This window comes from Haemaphysalis longicornis, unplaced genomic scaffold, assembly GCF_048455015.1.
Source record: "Haemaphysalis longicornis isolate Haplotype H1 unplaced genomic scaffold, Haemaphysalis longicornis Haplotype H1 scaffold_4, whole genome shotgun sequence".
In the NCBI taxonomy this organism is placed as follows: Eukaryota; Metazoa; Arthropoda; class Arachnida; order Ixodida; family Ixodidae; genus Haemaphysalis; species Haemaphysalis longicornis.
In genome coordinates, this window is record NW_027526361.1 from 44,328,800 (window position 1) to 44,344,712 (window position 15,913).

The 15,913-nt window shown below is 46.7% G+C and overlaps 1 protein-coding gene across 6 annotated transcripts in view; it reads left to right on the plus strand.

Annotated features, from left to right (window-relative positions):
* Window positions 1–15,593, plus strand: part of LOC144178611 (uncharacterized) — a 145,143-nt gene extending 129,550 nt beyond the window's left edge. For all 6 annotated transcript variants that reach the window (XM_077706591.1, XM_077706590.1, XM_077706592.1 and 3 more), the window contains 11 exons: window positions 1,816–2,007; window positions 2,248–2,361; window positions 2,621–2,746; window positions 4,233–4,402; window positions 5,771–5,813; window positions 7,089–7,222; window positions 7,820–7,990; window positions 8,590–10,052; window positions 10,545–10,945; window positions 12,390–12,442; window positions 14,373–15,593. In XM_077706591.1, the coding sequence (XP_077562717.1) occupies window positions 1,816–2,007; window positions 2,248–2,361; window positions 2,621–2,746; window positions 4,233–4,402; window positions 5,771–5,813; window positions 7,089–7,222; window positions 7,820–7,990; window positions 8,590–10,052; window positions 10,545–10,945; window positions 12,390–12,442; window positions 14,373–14,478 (2,973 nt within the window). In that variant the 3' untranslated portion in view covers window positions 14,479–15,593. The remainder of the gene's footprint in view (window positions 1–1,815; window positions 2,008–2,247; window positions 2,362–2,620; window positions 2,747–4,232; window positions 4,403–5,770; window positions 5,814–7,088; window positions 7,223–7,819; window positions 7,991–8,589; window positions 10,053–10,544; window positions 10,946–12,389; window positions 12,443–14,372) is intronic.
* Window positions 15,594–15,913: the final 320 nt, after the last annotated feature.

The window sequence follows — 15,913 nt, forward strand, 5'->3', positions numbered from 1 at the left end:
TATTGAATACGCAAGTTTCTAGGGGTACTTCAAAAAGTAATTAGAATTTGTTTGTTACATTCATTATATCATTATAGACTGTCTCGTTAAAACAAAGTTGAACTGTACAGTAAAATTTTTATGGTTTAAATTCTCTGGGGTCAGAAATGTGATTCAAACTATTCTTATCTTGAATTATTTTTGAATAACTCCGTTAAACTCTAGTGGAAATTATGAAATGCACAACAAATTGGATGCATTTGCTAAAATCATACAGGCAGTTTAACTATCTGGTTTTGAAAAAATGGCTGTATAATTACAAGGCCCTAGGATGATAAGGTGATAAAACACCATTCCACTGCGTAAGAACTGGCGCATAAACGAATAAGCGGTTTAATTCTTTTTTGTTTGTTTGTTTTGCTAGGATAAGAGGCAAAAGGAGTGAAGGCAATTTTAAGTGGTTTTATCACAATGTCAGATGATTACGTCAAACTTGATGCTAATTCCGCAGAAATGGTTGTCCATTCTTTTAGTATTAAATGACAACAAAAAACATAATAGATAGGTTGGCCCCTGAGTTCAGATTCTCGTGGTGACGAGCAGCCTTCTATTGTTGCAGATAGCATTCCGTGAACTGCGTGAATGGGAAAACTGCAAAGCCATGCCACCCACTACCGCTCATACAAGGCATATTGGATCTGCCTTGTCCTGGCAATATCTTTATCAGTAGAGTAAGAAAAAAAGTAGAAAAGCTGATAAAATTAAGGTGATGAAAACGTTTGGTTGCCCGGTGTAAAAAAAAAAAAATCTTTGGGATGTGAGAAACTGTTGGGATCAGTATGAAATAATATGATGCTCTCTTCTATTCTGGTTGCACAAGCTATCAGAAGTGACCAACGCAAGCTTTTGAATCATGTCGCCAAGGTCACTCCGGCTTCAAGCTACCTAGCATGGGCATTGTTTGACCAGTATTCTGAGCATTCTTTGAACTATCCCGATTGACATGATGCAGGGGTTGTCTTTCCTTAGCAGCTCGTTAAGGATCCACAAGTGGTTTAAAATAATCCAGATCCGCCTACTACGGTTTGCCTCACAGTTTGGATGTAGCTTCAGCACGTAAAACACTCAAACTTTTTAATCTTTGGTGGCTCCTACCCGGTCTTTGCTTGGCCGGTCAAGTTCGGCAAAGAGAAAAGTCATGAAAAACTCGAAAGAAAAAATTGGCTGGCGATTACGATACTCCCTAATGCGATATTTGGGCACAGCAGCAGTGCGCTGAGGTAGCACTCACTCGTGGGTTATCTTGACGGCAGCGATAATAGCCTCTGCGTCGGCGGCACGAAGTGCGTCTCAGGAAGGGACCGCGACCTGCATCTTGGGCAGGGAACGCACACCATTGTCACGCGCACGCCCCCCCTCACGTTTTTGCCAAGCATCGCGCCATCAAGCACTTTGTGCGAGCACAGCATACTGCCCCCTCCCCTCCCCCCTCGCACACTTTCGGAGAGCGGTGGCTCACGCCGTCATGGCGAACCACACTCCCCTCCCAATTTTGTGACACTCTCCTTCTTTGCTTTCTTTCATCGTTTGCTTTTTTTTCACTCGTCGTTCTTGCCATCGTTCGATCACTCGGTTACGCCAACAACGCGGCTCAGCCCAGAGACGGCCGCCAAAGGGCTGCACCCTAAAACTTGAGAAGAAAGGAAAGGCACATATGGGTTTTATTGTGTTAAACCGTGGTGCTGATCGTCTTGTCAACCTCGTAGATGGAACGTTGGCCATGTTTGTGAGTTGTCCTGAGCTGCGCTCGTTAAAAGCACACTGCGGCGCTTGCAGGCCCACAGTCTGCGTGACATGGAGAAGGAGCTGGTGTGGAACCTGTCGGACGGCCAGGGCAACAGCCTGTGGCACGTGTGCGCTGCACGGAACCACTTGCGCTGCTTCCAGTGGCTGTGCCAGGGCCACCCACAGCACGTGCTCGCCGATGAGAACCACAGCAACCTCACCCCCGTCGCCACGGCAGTAAAAGTGAGAAGGAATTTCAAACTTTTCGTTTGAAAACTTTATGAGCCAGTGTCCAAATGTAAGAATACCTCTGGGAAAACTTGCGACTCACAAACTGCAAGTGTTCCCTGGTACTCTGGCGTATGAAAAGTGTAGAAAAATGTTCCTGTTGTCACTGTCAGTGTATTACAGTGTTGGGAGCTCTTGCTGCTCCATTCATGCATCATATATAGACGTCGTTCTTGCCTTCTTTTATGCATTCAGCATGGCAACCTGGAGATTCTACAGTGGCTTGTGAGCAAGTCTTGGGCATTGGACCAGATAGACCCGAGTGAAGGAAATAGGACACTTCTGCACCTAGCGGCAAAGTATGGCCAGGTATGTGTCTTGCAGTCAACAAAAAAGCCATTTATAATCCTGGCATAGTTTCAACTTTCTTGACTTTTATTCGAGAGTTTGCTATGTTCTCTTCTAATGGTTGTCCTTCTGCAAGACATTTTTTAAATGTTTGTGCAAACTACTTCTGGCATTGTTGATTATTTCTGTAATTTCTTTTTGCTCTGCGAAGTAGTCGAAATATGTAAAATTTGCCTTCACATGAAATGCGAGAAATCCTCTCGATGTGTGGCATTTGCAGGAACGAACAGTGCGCTGGCTGGCAGGATACATGCAGGACAACAGGCTGAACATCAACAGGAAGGACAGTGATGGGAATACCGCAATGCATTTGGCTGCGAGATATGGGCACATAACAGTCATCAAGGTATGTACCTCACCGCTTACACATGAAACTGTTGAGCTACCTTAAGTAAATACCAAATAGGCATTTTTGAATATGTGTGCCCTGATAATGGAAAATTTTTTATAGAAGTGCTTGTTCTCCTTGGATATCTGTATGAAAAAGGACCTTCTGAGTACAAAATTCTCTTTTTGTTGGCGCAACCATTCATTCAGGGGGTGGCTTAGTGGCGAAGGAATGACACAACTGGGTACGAGTTTATGGGATTGATTTTATGATTTTCTTGACAGTAGCAAGAAAGAAAAAAAAAACGGCACCCGACGGTGAAAATTTTATTGCTCATTAAAAGTTACCAGGTGGTCTAAGTTAAGGTGTACTCCTCCACCATGGCCTGCCTATAGCTCAGGTACAGCCTTGGCACTTTTAGTGCTCAGCACTTCGGCGGCCACTACTGTGGTTTTGCGGCGGCGATGGTGTCGTAACCGAGTGAGCAAAGACAGAAAAAAAAAACGGCAGAGGAAATTGGGGCGAAAGTGTGAAGAGGAGAGCAGTATGCTGAGCCCACAAGAGATGCTCGTCAGTGGCGATGTTTGGCAAAAGTGTGAGGGGGAGCCAGTGAGACATGCTCCTCGTTGCGGGGCTCATCTGAACCATTTGACGCTTGTGTGGGAGGTTCTAACACGGTTTACAACAACATGCTCGGGAGTGGTGACGTGCTGCGAGACATTGGCAGAGTAGTGTGTGCCGCCAAGCGTTCGCTGATCACACAATCACTTTCTACGATGCAGCAGCTATTCACCGTGACTATTCACCATGAAAATGCGTTCTTACCCCCCTACTGTAATTCCCTCTGAGTGAAATGTAGGTATGTGAATAAATAAATAATTAAATAAATAAGACTGCAGTTTGTGCTGCACACAAATTTCGCATTAGGGAGTGTAGTAATCGTCAGCCATTTTTTTGTTCGTAAAATAACAAAGCAAACAAAGGGCAGTCAGTCGCTTTTTTTATTGTCTCTGTGTTTGTCAGAAACGTCTTTTTACTTGCACTGTTCATATTGGGATGGTCTAAAGCTGTGCACTGCTGCAATTGCAATGTGATTTGTTGGCAGAGCTTTGGAAAAATTCCTGATGGGTGTTTGTAGGTATAAAAATTAGTTTGTATGCTTCTTTCCCCAAGCACCACCATGTTCAGTTGTGCTGCAGCGGGTTACACTGGGCTGCTTACAAGGCACGGTATAAGTCTTGTAGGAGTAAATCTTTAACTCTGCCAGTAAGAGACCAGTCCTTTTCAAATTTGCTACATGCACCTTGCCCTTATTCAGTTAGCGGTGTTGTTGTTATGCTCATAAAATAAAGTGCTTTGTGATGCAACAATAACCATCATTCTTTTCACAGTAGTGCAGCGTAAGCAAGTACTTGATTTTTAGAGGTCACATGATCGATTTTGTGCTGCACAAGAAGAGTCCTGAACAGAAGAGCGTCCCTTTGCTTTCACTCTCCTTGGGCAGACCCTGGTGCTCCACAATGCCGACGTCACGGCCCAGAACGAGCAGGGCATGCGGCCGTACGGAGTGGCACTGCAGAGCAGCCAGGAGTCGTGTGCCGACTACTTGCTCACGGTAGAGGTCTGCCTGGGCCTCTCGGCGGAGCAGGTGCTGCTGGAGGGACACTTCCAGAGGTGGGCAGCAGCTGTCCGCTCGAGCGGGAACTCTCACCCGTGTCTTTTTTTTCTGATGGAGGCGAAAGGGCGAAAACGCCCACGTGTCGAGATTTCGGCACTTGTTGACGGTCACCAGGTGATCTAATTTAATCCGTAGCCCTCCATTACAGTGAACATTATACCCTGGAGGTAGTTTCAGTGCATTAAAGGAGTACTGACATTAAATATTTGTGTTACGTTTTTTTCGCGGCTATTGGTGCCTATGAGCCCACTAACCATAGAATGGCTCATTAGATTGTCGAATGCAGCATAAATAATTACTTACAGCTCCGTTTATTCGTGTCAGTTTTGGTTTCGGTGAAGCGAACACCGAGGCAGCCGCCGTGACGGGAAGGCGCATTTAACGTCACTGTTCTCGTTGCAATGCCGGTTTGGACAGCCCATGCCAATGCCGGTCAATGCCAATGCCAATGCCAAATCAATGCAATGCCAATGCCAAACCAGCCAATGCTGGTTTGGACGCGCGCGAGACCGGTCCGTCTGGTTGTAGTCACTTGTGACGTCAGTCCCGAAAACTGGGACGAGATGCACAAGGCAGAAAAGCGCATGCCAACAGCACCGCAGTCAGCTTGATACATCTGATGTTGACCATTTAGGTCAAAGTGCAGATGACATCATGAGCTTGCTTGATGGCGCGAAAAAGCTTTCTCGTGCACGCGAGGGGTCAAATTAACTTAAAATATGCTCTCCTGAACAGTCACGGTTTAAACTTCCAAGGGGGTGTCTTTATATGGAAAGAAAGCTTTTTACATAGTTATCTGAGCTTTGGAATTTCGTATCAGTACTCTTTAAAACCCAAACTTTAACATCAACATGTGCTGCTTGAACTTCTAATGTTCAACTTGAACATGTGTTGCTACTCCCACCATCTCAATTTTGGCTTTGCTGCCATTGTCTTCATAGCTCTAGTTGTGTGGATAAAGTTGTCATCAGCTGTCAAGCTCATGATGTGCATGGCGTGCACTCTAAGAGGGCTTGGATATATGTTTGGCCTGGTTTTGTGGAAGGTGCTTGCATCTCATATTTCTATATTTACATATGTCAACGCATTTATCAATGCTGATGTCAGTCAGCATTTCATCGTGTGCGGTCTCCCCTCTTTGTCTCGTCCTACTACACTGTTTAAATATGATACAAACCAGTAACGTGCGGAGTATTATGTAGTATTGCCAACTGCAATATGAAAGAAGGTGCTACACGCTTTGGTGTACCTTCATCATGTCACCATTTCAACTCTCAACTTGTCGTGTAAGACTAACTGTGTGGGGTGGACCTGTCGTGTATTTTCTTGAGAGCTCTAACAAGCTCTTTTTGTTTGACCTTCAGCCTGCAAGCCGAAAACACGGAAGTGAAGAATGGTTTCAAGGAGGTGAGTTTGCCGTTTTCCCAGAGTACAAGGCCTTGCTGTAGTCACGTTCTTATTTTCTTATTTTTTTTATGTTTGAAGTCACATTCCTTCTGCACTGCATCTTGCAAATAGAATATTGTGGGAGTTTATTAGCTTGGTAAAAGTCTCTTCAATTTGGCCAGACATAACAGGGACAGGCTATGGTGACCAGAAATCACCATACCTTGTAGGGGTGTGCAAATATTTGAAACTTTCAAATATCAATGTGAATAATACAATATCAAATTCAAGATAGAATCGAATCGCAATTTTCATAAGCTTCAAAGTATTTCAAAGTTCAAAAATACTATAAAAGCTTGGATTGTTGAAGAACCTTGAAAGTAAAAACAGGCTCTTAATGACATTCATTTAAACCTTGTTTGATGAGCTTAAGTGCAGGAATTTATTTCAATGTTACAGTAAAACCTCGTTACAAGAGACACTGTTACAAGAGACACTTGGTTATAAGAGACATTTGAATGAAGGTGGTTTGGTTGGTTTTCTTATGTTCGCCACGTTGGGAACATTGCATACAAGAGACCTTGGTTACAAGAGACACATTTTTTGGGTCCCTTGAATGTCTCTTGTAACGAGGTTTTACTGTAACTGCAAAAAATTCTCTGCTGAAAACACACCTGCGATGTTTCCTTTACAATACATATGGTGTCAGCCACGCCACTGTGTAGTCCCTTACAACCACCACCGAAACTTTCCAGCTGCCGTCAGTAGTGGCAGCAGGCTTCCCCACATAGCACAAGTGTTAACAATTGATAGGCAGCTTCTGCTGCTGCTCAGGCTACTAGAGGATGAACCAGAACGAAAAGGTAGACCAGGAGTTGAGCTGGTTAGTACATACCCATGATTAAAGGCAAATTGCACTCTTTGGACATAAGTGTGATTATGATTAGCCTTGCATTGGTGGTGGTGGGTGTGTGATGGGTAACAGAGAACTGCCTCCTCATGAGCATTCTTGCTAACTTGCACTTAGCAGATGGTGGCAGGTCTATGCACGGAGTTGATGGGGTGATCATGTTCTTGTGGGGTGTGGGCTAACACTGTGATTCATGAGAGGTTTGCGTTGCTGGACTGAATTCACTTCACCCCTCTCTTCCCCCTCTCACCTCCCTTTAACTAGAGCAGAGTCTCTTTATTGCACTGTGCCAACATTCATCTAGTTGCAGTATCTCGAGTCTATGAGTGTCGTAACCTGCACGTAGTACTGACCAGCTTCGCTCCTTCCGCTTTTGTCCGGTGCAGTTGCTGGTGCTGACGCGGAGGTTGCTGAGGAGGCAGGAAGAGATGCTGCAGTATGTCCAGGCCGTGTGTTCGGGCAACTCGGACAGAGCAGAGTCGGACAGTGCCTCAGCGCTGCCGTGGGACCCCCACTCGGGGTGAGTGAGCGAGCGTGGGTTATATGGTCAGGTGCTAAGCAAAACTGAGAAGGTGTTTGGATATCCAGGACCTTTGTTTAGTTATATAAATGTGCCGTTTATCTATGCTAATCTAAAAAGTGGCTCTTAGTGCCAGAGTCTGTGTGCGTGTGTGCGTGTTGGAAGTGAGATTGTGCACTGTGTGACAGACGTAGCAACACAATTGGTGGGAGCAGCCAAGAGAAATGTCAGCTTTAAGTATTAATTTCTAAACAAACAAAGCATTTTGACGAAAAAAACGCACCCGAAAGAGCTGCAAAAGTGGTGACCTTTCAATTCAGATAAAGAGGTGATACAGTTGGTTTAAAGTTTTGTGAAAGTGGATTTGCTCTTAATTTTTTTATGTGAAAAAATGCCAACACTACCATGTGACACAATAGATGTGCTGGCTTGAAGCTGTGCACAAAAGTGGATACCTAGGGGTCCTAAGGGCTGCCTTTATGTCCTCAATATTTTTTTTGCTATTGCAGATGTTGCAATGGGCATTACTGCTATAAAACCAGCTGTGATATGGCTGTGATATATCTGCTGTATGTTTCTTCATGCTTTCTTGTGCAGGCCTTTAGAGAGCAAACAGACACAAGCCAAGCTACAGGCCTTGTTGGAGAACACCCAACTCAAGCTGCTTCCAGAAGAAGAGAGCCGCCTACTGCAGTTGGAAGAGAAATGGCGACGCCTGCGAGTCAATAAAGGCGCCATTGAAACACGCTCTCCCATGGAGCTTCTCAGGTTAGTGCCTGTGATGCCTACTTTGCATTAGTGGTACTACTTGGAGTGCTGGCGGAGTCATTCACTGTTGCAGTATTTGATGTCTCATCTTGTCCATCTGCTTGAATGAACCTGTATTGAATGTCGGCTTTTCCTGAGTATCTAATCTAACCTATTTGTGTAAGGAAGATATAACATGCTGGGTACAGAATGGAACTGGAAAAAGCATTGTACTTTCATTTCTATACTGAAATCCTATGACAGCAGCGGTAAAGTGCCTTTGTTAGTACCGATATCGCGATATCGTCCCGTTGGCTTCCTTACTGTGCAGTGAGACTATTTACGTGACTATTCCCTAGTACAGTATAGCCCACTTATAGCGAACCTGGTTATAACGAAATAGCGGCTAAAATGAACAAATCTTTGTTTTCCATTACCATTTGTATACATAGATTTTGTGTCCAGATATAATGAAAAGCGGATATAACGAACTGAATTCAGCTTCCCAATGTGTTCGTTATGAGTGGGCTCAACTGTATTTCTTCTTATTTCGCCTTTACAAAAGAGCTAAGCAGGAAGAGCAGCTATAGACATGCCTCGCGCCCACTGCTGTATTGCAGGTCCCAGTTTGCACAGGTGCTTGCCAAGTGCAGCACTCCTCCAGTGCAGCCGGTGAGGCCGGCCTCTTCCTCCTCGAGCACCTCAGCATCCAACGAGAGCGGAGACGACGAGAGTGCCGGAGGGGAGCCCAACACTTTCAGTGCACCGGCCGCTGACAAGCACCCGTCGTCCAACCGCATGCCCTGGGAACAGGAGGTCTGCTCCTGGGACAAGGTCCAGGTCTTCTTGGACGGCCTCTGTGACAAGCAGGCCACTCCAAAGAAGAACAAGACCTCGAACACGCTCGTCATAAGGCACGGCGCATCCAGGGCACGTGCGAAAGACCAGCGCGAGTCACTCGAATCAGCGCCGGAAAACGTCAGCCTCAAAGTTCTGTTCGAGAACAACCCTGAGCTTCGGCAGGAGGGCCAGACGTGTTCAGTCCTGGAAGTGCTGGAGCCGTCAAGCAGTGATGCTGAAGACGACTTGCATCAAGACAGTTGTGGAAGCTCCTCGGGGTCGTTCCGATCCAACGAGAATGCAGTGCTTCACGTGGCAGAGCGGCGGCAACCGAGGCAGGTGAAAGGAGACTGCCAGCAGTGGAGTTCGATGGCAGGCGTGCCCAAAGAGGGCGGCGGCAGGGCTAGAGCCATCTTTCTGACCAACATTGCGGAGCTGCCCGATTGTTCGAGCGGATACAAGCTGAGCGTGAAATTTCAGCAGTCTCAGGAGTGCTCGCATGCCACCAGCGTGCCTGAAGTCGCGTCCAAAGAGGAAGTCACAGCAAGCGATGGAAAATCCAAGAGTCCGGAGAAACAAATGAGCTTTGCTGAGCCCGATCTGATTCGTGGGACTAGCATTGCAGAGAGGTGCCCTCTCGAGGTGTCCTCGGCAAACACTGCCTCCCCAGACGTTGCTGCTCGAGAGAGTGTCGGCCTGGATGAAGAGGAAACAAAAGAACAGTACAGTACCGCCGACGCTGTCGCTTGTGAAAACACAGCTTCGGCCGCTGATGCCTCTCCTCCCAGTGTGACCGGTGCCAAAAAGAGGAGTGGTTTCCTCCTCAAATTTTCTCTCAAGAGCCGTTTTCAGTCCAAGCAAAAACAACAGCAGCAGCAGCAGCAGCGCAAGTGCGAAGAGATCAGCCCCGAGGAATTTCGCGAAACATACACGCGCAGCTCCGGTGCAGACTTGTCAAGTGCTCCGAGCAGCAGCGGTGTGCCATCTAGTGTCGCCAAGGAGAACGAATTGTTCTCGGGGGCGCCTCCCCCGCCACCGATTCCTACTTTGCCACGGAGGGGTCCTCCCCCCGTGCCGCCGTGTGAGGAGGAGGTTCTCCCGCAGTCCCCCATGCCTTCTGTCGAAGAAGAGCGGGAGGAAGACAAGGGCACGCCTTCGGAGGACGGGCTGCTCTACCTCCGGAACGGTTCACCGGAGCCCAGCATCCTGCTGCCGGACTCGGTCGTTTCCAAGACAACCGGAGGTTAGTGGATGTTCTTGCTGGAACTTCTCAGCCTTGTCGCAAATTTGGTGTCCTGGTCTTGTACAAAAAACGGAACCAAAATTGTGGCTATTATTAATATATTTATGACAGGTAAACTTGCTGGTTGCGCTTTTATTGTTTACGTGCATTTCTAGGCTATGAACCTGCAGTATTTTTCAATTGAATGAGCGCTAAGTGGGAGTGACATGGAACCACTCATTGTTTGGTATCAAGCACCCTAAGGGATCCAGAAGGCGTTACAGTTTATACGGGTGGGTGTATTGAAAAGGATACAGTGATATTCAGTGAAAATGGGATACATTTTTTAGAAGCACCGAGAAAGGAGCGCAAAACGGCTCAAATGTAATTTTGTCAATTTTGCAGTTACTTTTGGGATTAGAATAGACTGAAAAATGTGTAGCACCAAATCTTGGCTAATATTGTGCAGTGAAACGCTCAAGCGCCGCCTCCGTTTTTGTTTTGTTTGTGCAGGAACGCTGTCACGACCCGCATCATCGGCGTCGCAAACCGAGGATGGCCGCCGAGGCCCCGTGACGCTAAGCCGGGCGAGTGGCTTCTCGCTGGCCAAGCCGCTGTCGCCCACAGAGCTCCTGCTCCGCACTCCAGATTCCTCGTTGGCTGGGCGGCAGTCACCGGCCCCCAGCGAGGTGTCCAAGACCGAGAGCGCCCTGTCGCCTCCCAGCGAGGCGTCCAAGACAGAGAGCGCTCGTCAGCCACCCCTCAGCAAGATTGAAGAAGCCGCGCAGGAGGCGCTAAAGCGTGCCGCCGTTCCTGTGCTCGAAGCAGCCAAGGTGCCCCAGGAGGCGTCATCCACTCAGGAAACCCAGCAGCCACTTGTTCCCGCTGGCAGCAGCAGCAGTGGTGGCGGCAAGGTGAGAACGCCACTGTCCCAAATCTGGCTTCTGCTATTCATTTCTAAACAAACCAGCCATCGTTTGCCACTGTTCAGAAGCCAGAAGAGCCTTAAAAAATGTGCGTGATCTTTCATTTGAAAAATGTTGTTCAGCTTTTAGTGCTCCCAAATAAAGGGGCCATGCAGACAAAACACAAGTTTGGTTCATTCGAAAGATTGCCTTGTTAAAATCACACTGACACCACTTTTAACGTAAACTTCTCTCAAATAATCTAAATAATTAAGAAAAAAGGGAATGGCCGTGCGACCCGCTAGCTCATTTTCCGCAACAGAACCTATGATGTCATATACCCGGCTGTGTGATTGGCTGAGGCCGGTGAAAGCAGTCACAAATTAGGCAGGGCTTGTGAGCTTGTCGAATGAACTATTTGCGCTTAAATTTAGGGCTCATTCTTTTTATAGCAGTAAGAATTGTGGGGTGAACAATTGACGAACGAACATGTAAACACTGAAGCAGTTAGTGTGGCACTTTGCCGGAAGACACAGTTGTCGAACGCATTGGACTTGTCTGACACAACACTGACTATCTGACATAAGCGGCATGGTCACTTACATGGCCATGTTTGTCGAGTCATAGCTTATGTTTTAGGAAACGATTAGTATGAACCCTAATAAAAATATGGCAGGTATAGAAGTCTGGCCGGAACCAAAGTGTGAACTCTTGGCCCTTCAGTGGTATTGCAGCGCTATTTATGGAAGTGGGTGATAAACAAGATAACAAAACAGCCGTCTGTGAGATCGGAGCAGCCCTGGTCAGCAAGCTATGTTTCACTTTAGGTCCCTTCTCCGGATACATCATTGTTGACGTCACGAAAACGCACAATTTAGCAGGAGAATCGCGATTTTAGCCTAAAATGTTTTATTTCTCAGTGAATAAAGCATCATTTGCTGCTGGACAAGCACTGAGGGCACTGTAAAACACTAAATCTTTCGTATAAAGCAAACTTGTATTTTGTCTGCAGGGCCCCTTTGAAGTTTCCCTTCCTGCACCCCACACCCTTGTGTGCCAATCTCCTCCTCATTTCACCTTTGACCCGTGACTACTTAGCGTAGAGTAGCTCAGGCAGGGAATGTTTTTTTGCCGCTACGGGTGCTTGTCCTAGCCGGCAGCCCTCTGCAAAACGGTACTTCACTGTACATTTTCCTAGGGAGCCAGTGCAGCCAGCCTTCTTGCTTTTTCGTGCCACACCAGCAGCATTCAGGCTGTCATTTGCAAGGACCTGTATAGTGCGCCTCCTTTTTATGGTTTTTCTGGACTGGCTGCGCAAATTGTTTTGCGAGACAACTGTGTGTGGCATAATAGACACAACATAGATGTAGTAGTGCCTCTTTTCTGATGGTCCTGTTGTCCAGCTTGCACCTTCATTTACCTAACAGTTGCTGTGCTTGCTTCGATTTTCTAGGCAAAGAAGATGAGCCTGGCAGCAAGAAAGAATAAGAAGAGCTCCAAACCATGGTGAGTGTGCTCAAAGCTGGAGGACTCAACACCGGGACGTACATACACTGTAATGCTGGGAAGATTACAAAGGGGGAAATAGTCAGAAGGTTTTTTGATGTGCATAGCCACTTGCAAGCTATTCTGCAAGAAGCTGGAAATGAGGTGGGAAAGGGCCTTTAGGCAGAGGAGGTTGGCCGTTGAAAGAGGCACAGAAGAGAGCTGGGAAGGAGAAATAATAATTGTGATAAAAATGAATTGGCATGATCTAAGCACACTTGAAGCTTAATAGGTGCCCGCAAAATTTTACAAGATGCTCCAATGTTCTTTTAATAGGCAGCAAGGAAGTCACTATGGTTTTCAATGTACCGTATTTGCTCAAATATAACGTGAATTTTTTTTTTCCCGCGATTGGTTCCTCCAAAACACCCCTCCGGTTATATTCGGGCTCGAACATAGCGCGAGCTTTTTCTCTCACCTTTCTTCCTTCAAATACCTTCGTCCTTGGCACAAGCCTCGTACCATCATGCCTGGAACGTGAGCCACAAACCCGCTGCTCTTCTACCCCTGGATTTTTCTTGCCAAGAGTTCGCTGCTCTCGGCGTCAACTTCGGTGCCGGCCTCTCTCGAGAACGCCATTGGCTACGTTGGTAGTGGTTACATGACCAGGCGGTCTGGTCCGGATGCGAGAACTAACGCGCTTGCGGCACAGCATTGGTTGGTTTGTTTTGTTCGTGCTTGCTTCTGCCTTCTAAGCCGCTGCAATAAACAGGCAAAATCAGTACACCGCCGCATGTAAGAAGCGGGCGATCCTGCTGTCCAAAAAGCAGAGAAATTCAAGTGTGGCGCGGCATCTCGGACTAAGCAAAGCAACCATTCGAGGTTGAAGGAAGTGTCGTGATCGCATCTTTAAGCTGCACCGGCTCGTAAAGCGTTCTGTGGACCCAAGAATGGCCCCTACCGTAAACTCGAGAATGACCTGGCAGAATTCGTCCGCGAACGTTGTGACCAGCTTTTGCCTGTAAACGCTGAGCTTGAGCAAATCAAAGACAGAGAGCTTGCACGTGAGGCTGCTGGGCCTTGTGACAATTTCACATTACTTCGCGTTGTAATCGTAATATATATATATTTTTTCATTTTCAGAAGGGCCAAAAGTGCTTCCCTCGCGTTATATTCGAGGTCGCGTTATTTACGTGCAAATACGGTATTTTCGTGCAATCTCAACCTTTAGAATTTCACTTTTCACCCATTCTATAGTTTATACTGACGTCTTGGTTGTTCATGCACAGCTTGTGCAGGTTATACAGGCTGGCAATTCGAGTGCTGTTACAGTAAAACCTCGTTTCAAGATACACTCAAGGGATCCAAGAAGCGTGTCTCTTGTAACCAAGGTCTCTTGTATGCAATGTTGCTAACATGACAAACATAAGAAAACCAACCAAACCGCTTTCATTCAAATGTCTCTTATAACCAATTGTCTCTTGTGACTCTTGTACCAAGGTTTTACTGTATAGCTGATGTCAGCAAACCGGCAGGGAGGATGGTGCTGGGGAATGACACTTTGCAACCCACATTGCTGGTGAAAAAATGAATATAAGAGAAAACAAAAAAACATAAAAAGCTCGGCTTGCACGTTCTAAATCGGGTAAAGTAATACAACAACCTTTATAACTCTCTTCAGTGTTCGTTTAGTACCGTAACTAAACAAAGTCAGTGCTAGAGTATCTCCGGCCATTCAGGTTGCTTCCTAGGGAGCCTTGATTTTGTTGTGTAGTGGAGAATGGCATGGCGATAACACGGCAGTAACCATTGCCAGCCTTGCTGCCAACATCCAGTGAGCTCAAACTGAGTGCTGCACGACCACCGTTGATGTCTGCTTTGTTAAAGTGTAGGTGCCCTGAACATGCCACTGCTGTTTCGTTCGATGACACTGAACTGTCTTGCACTCCAGGTACGAAGTATCAGACGAAGAGGACATGCTTTTGCCAGACAAGTACCAGACTGTGAGGGCACGCAACAGCTCTGAAGATGAGGCAGACCTGGCCATTGTGGCGTGACAGCTCCTCATGTTGTGCACCCAAGTTCCTCTTTCCTACGTGTCATCCTAATAATCTGCTCAGAGTGCTGAGCGGCGGCGTGCCAAGGGTGGTTGTCTACTCGCTAGGTGCAGTGCATTTTTGCTGTCAACATGGCACCAAGTGCTGGTAAAAGAAGAGGGGAAGACAGAGGGCACCGACTGACTTGTGGCTGTGCCTGAACTTTTGCTCTGCCTTGGCCCTTTTTGTCTTCCTTCCCATAAAACCGGGTGTACTTTTGTCGCTGCAGCTTTTTCCCAGAATGCCGAGGCTGTGTATGATAGCGTTGAGCTCTAACAGGGAGGGTAGTAGCACTGTGACGGCCTTAAGAAGGTTTCCACTGGGGGTTGTGTTTGCCTGTTAGAAGTGCTTCAGGTTGGCTTTTTTTGGCTGTGGGTGCCCAGGCAGTGAACGTGGTGTACTAATTGTCCTTGCAACCGCAAGTACCTTTTGAAGCAAAGGCTGTGGGCGTGTGTGTCTTGCCTTTGTTCTTCCCATGTAAGGACTTCATTCCCACAGCTTTACCTGCAAGTATTCAGGCCTTTCCACTGAGAATGAATGCGCCGTGGAAGCAGTGGTGCTTCAAATCATGTCTGTGCCTTCACTGGCACTGGAGGTGGCTCAGTGGGCAATAATTCAAATTTATGGTTTGTGTGTAACAGTGTGTATTGGGAGACAGAGGATAATTATAGCCACTTGGGGTTTTCTAACATGGGCCGAAATCGCCTTCACCTCTAAACAGACCCCCAATGTCTTGTTTTAAGCAAGTATTCACTGAACCAGCATCCTCTGCTACAACGCGCCTGTGTAGAGCGACTGCTTTGGCATGTTGGCTGCAAATTTCTCATGTCACCCACACCATTTTTGCCGTACTTTCTACCTGTATTCAAAAAGAAAACTTGCCAAGTACAGTAGTTTTTGTTTTTTCATCTGTTTCTTGGCTGTTCTTTTTTTTTTTTTTTTTGGATCCTATCTTGCTGCCTGGGCATACCACCTTGGCCATTGTTTCAGGGTGTATCGTGGTGTCATAAGGTTCCTTTGCCATAGTTTTTGCAGCACTGCGGTTTCTACCCCCCAAGAAGGAAAAAAAAAAGAAACTCATCCCAAGAGTGTTCTCTCAAGCCTTTACCTTGAGAACGGGTCCCCCTTCCCTTGGCTGCATTCTTCTTTGACTCGTGGCGTCATTCTGGAAAGCTCGTTTTTTGCCAAAGTAGGATGCCACCTCAAATGCAAGGTGTTTTACCAAGGCAGACGTGTTTCAAAACTCAGGGCTGTTTTTTAACAAATGTGTTTTTTTTTATATGTGTCGTTGTTTGTTGAATTGTGCGTTGGGTGTGATGGCCTTGTAAATGTTCTTTTTACACTAGAGGGTGTGGCCATGCCTCACATATATTTAATGTTTGAGCTGTGTAATGCG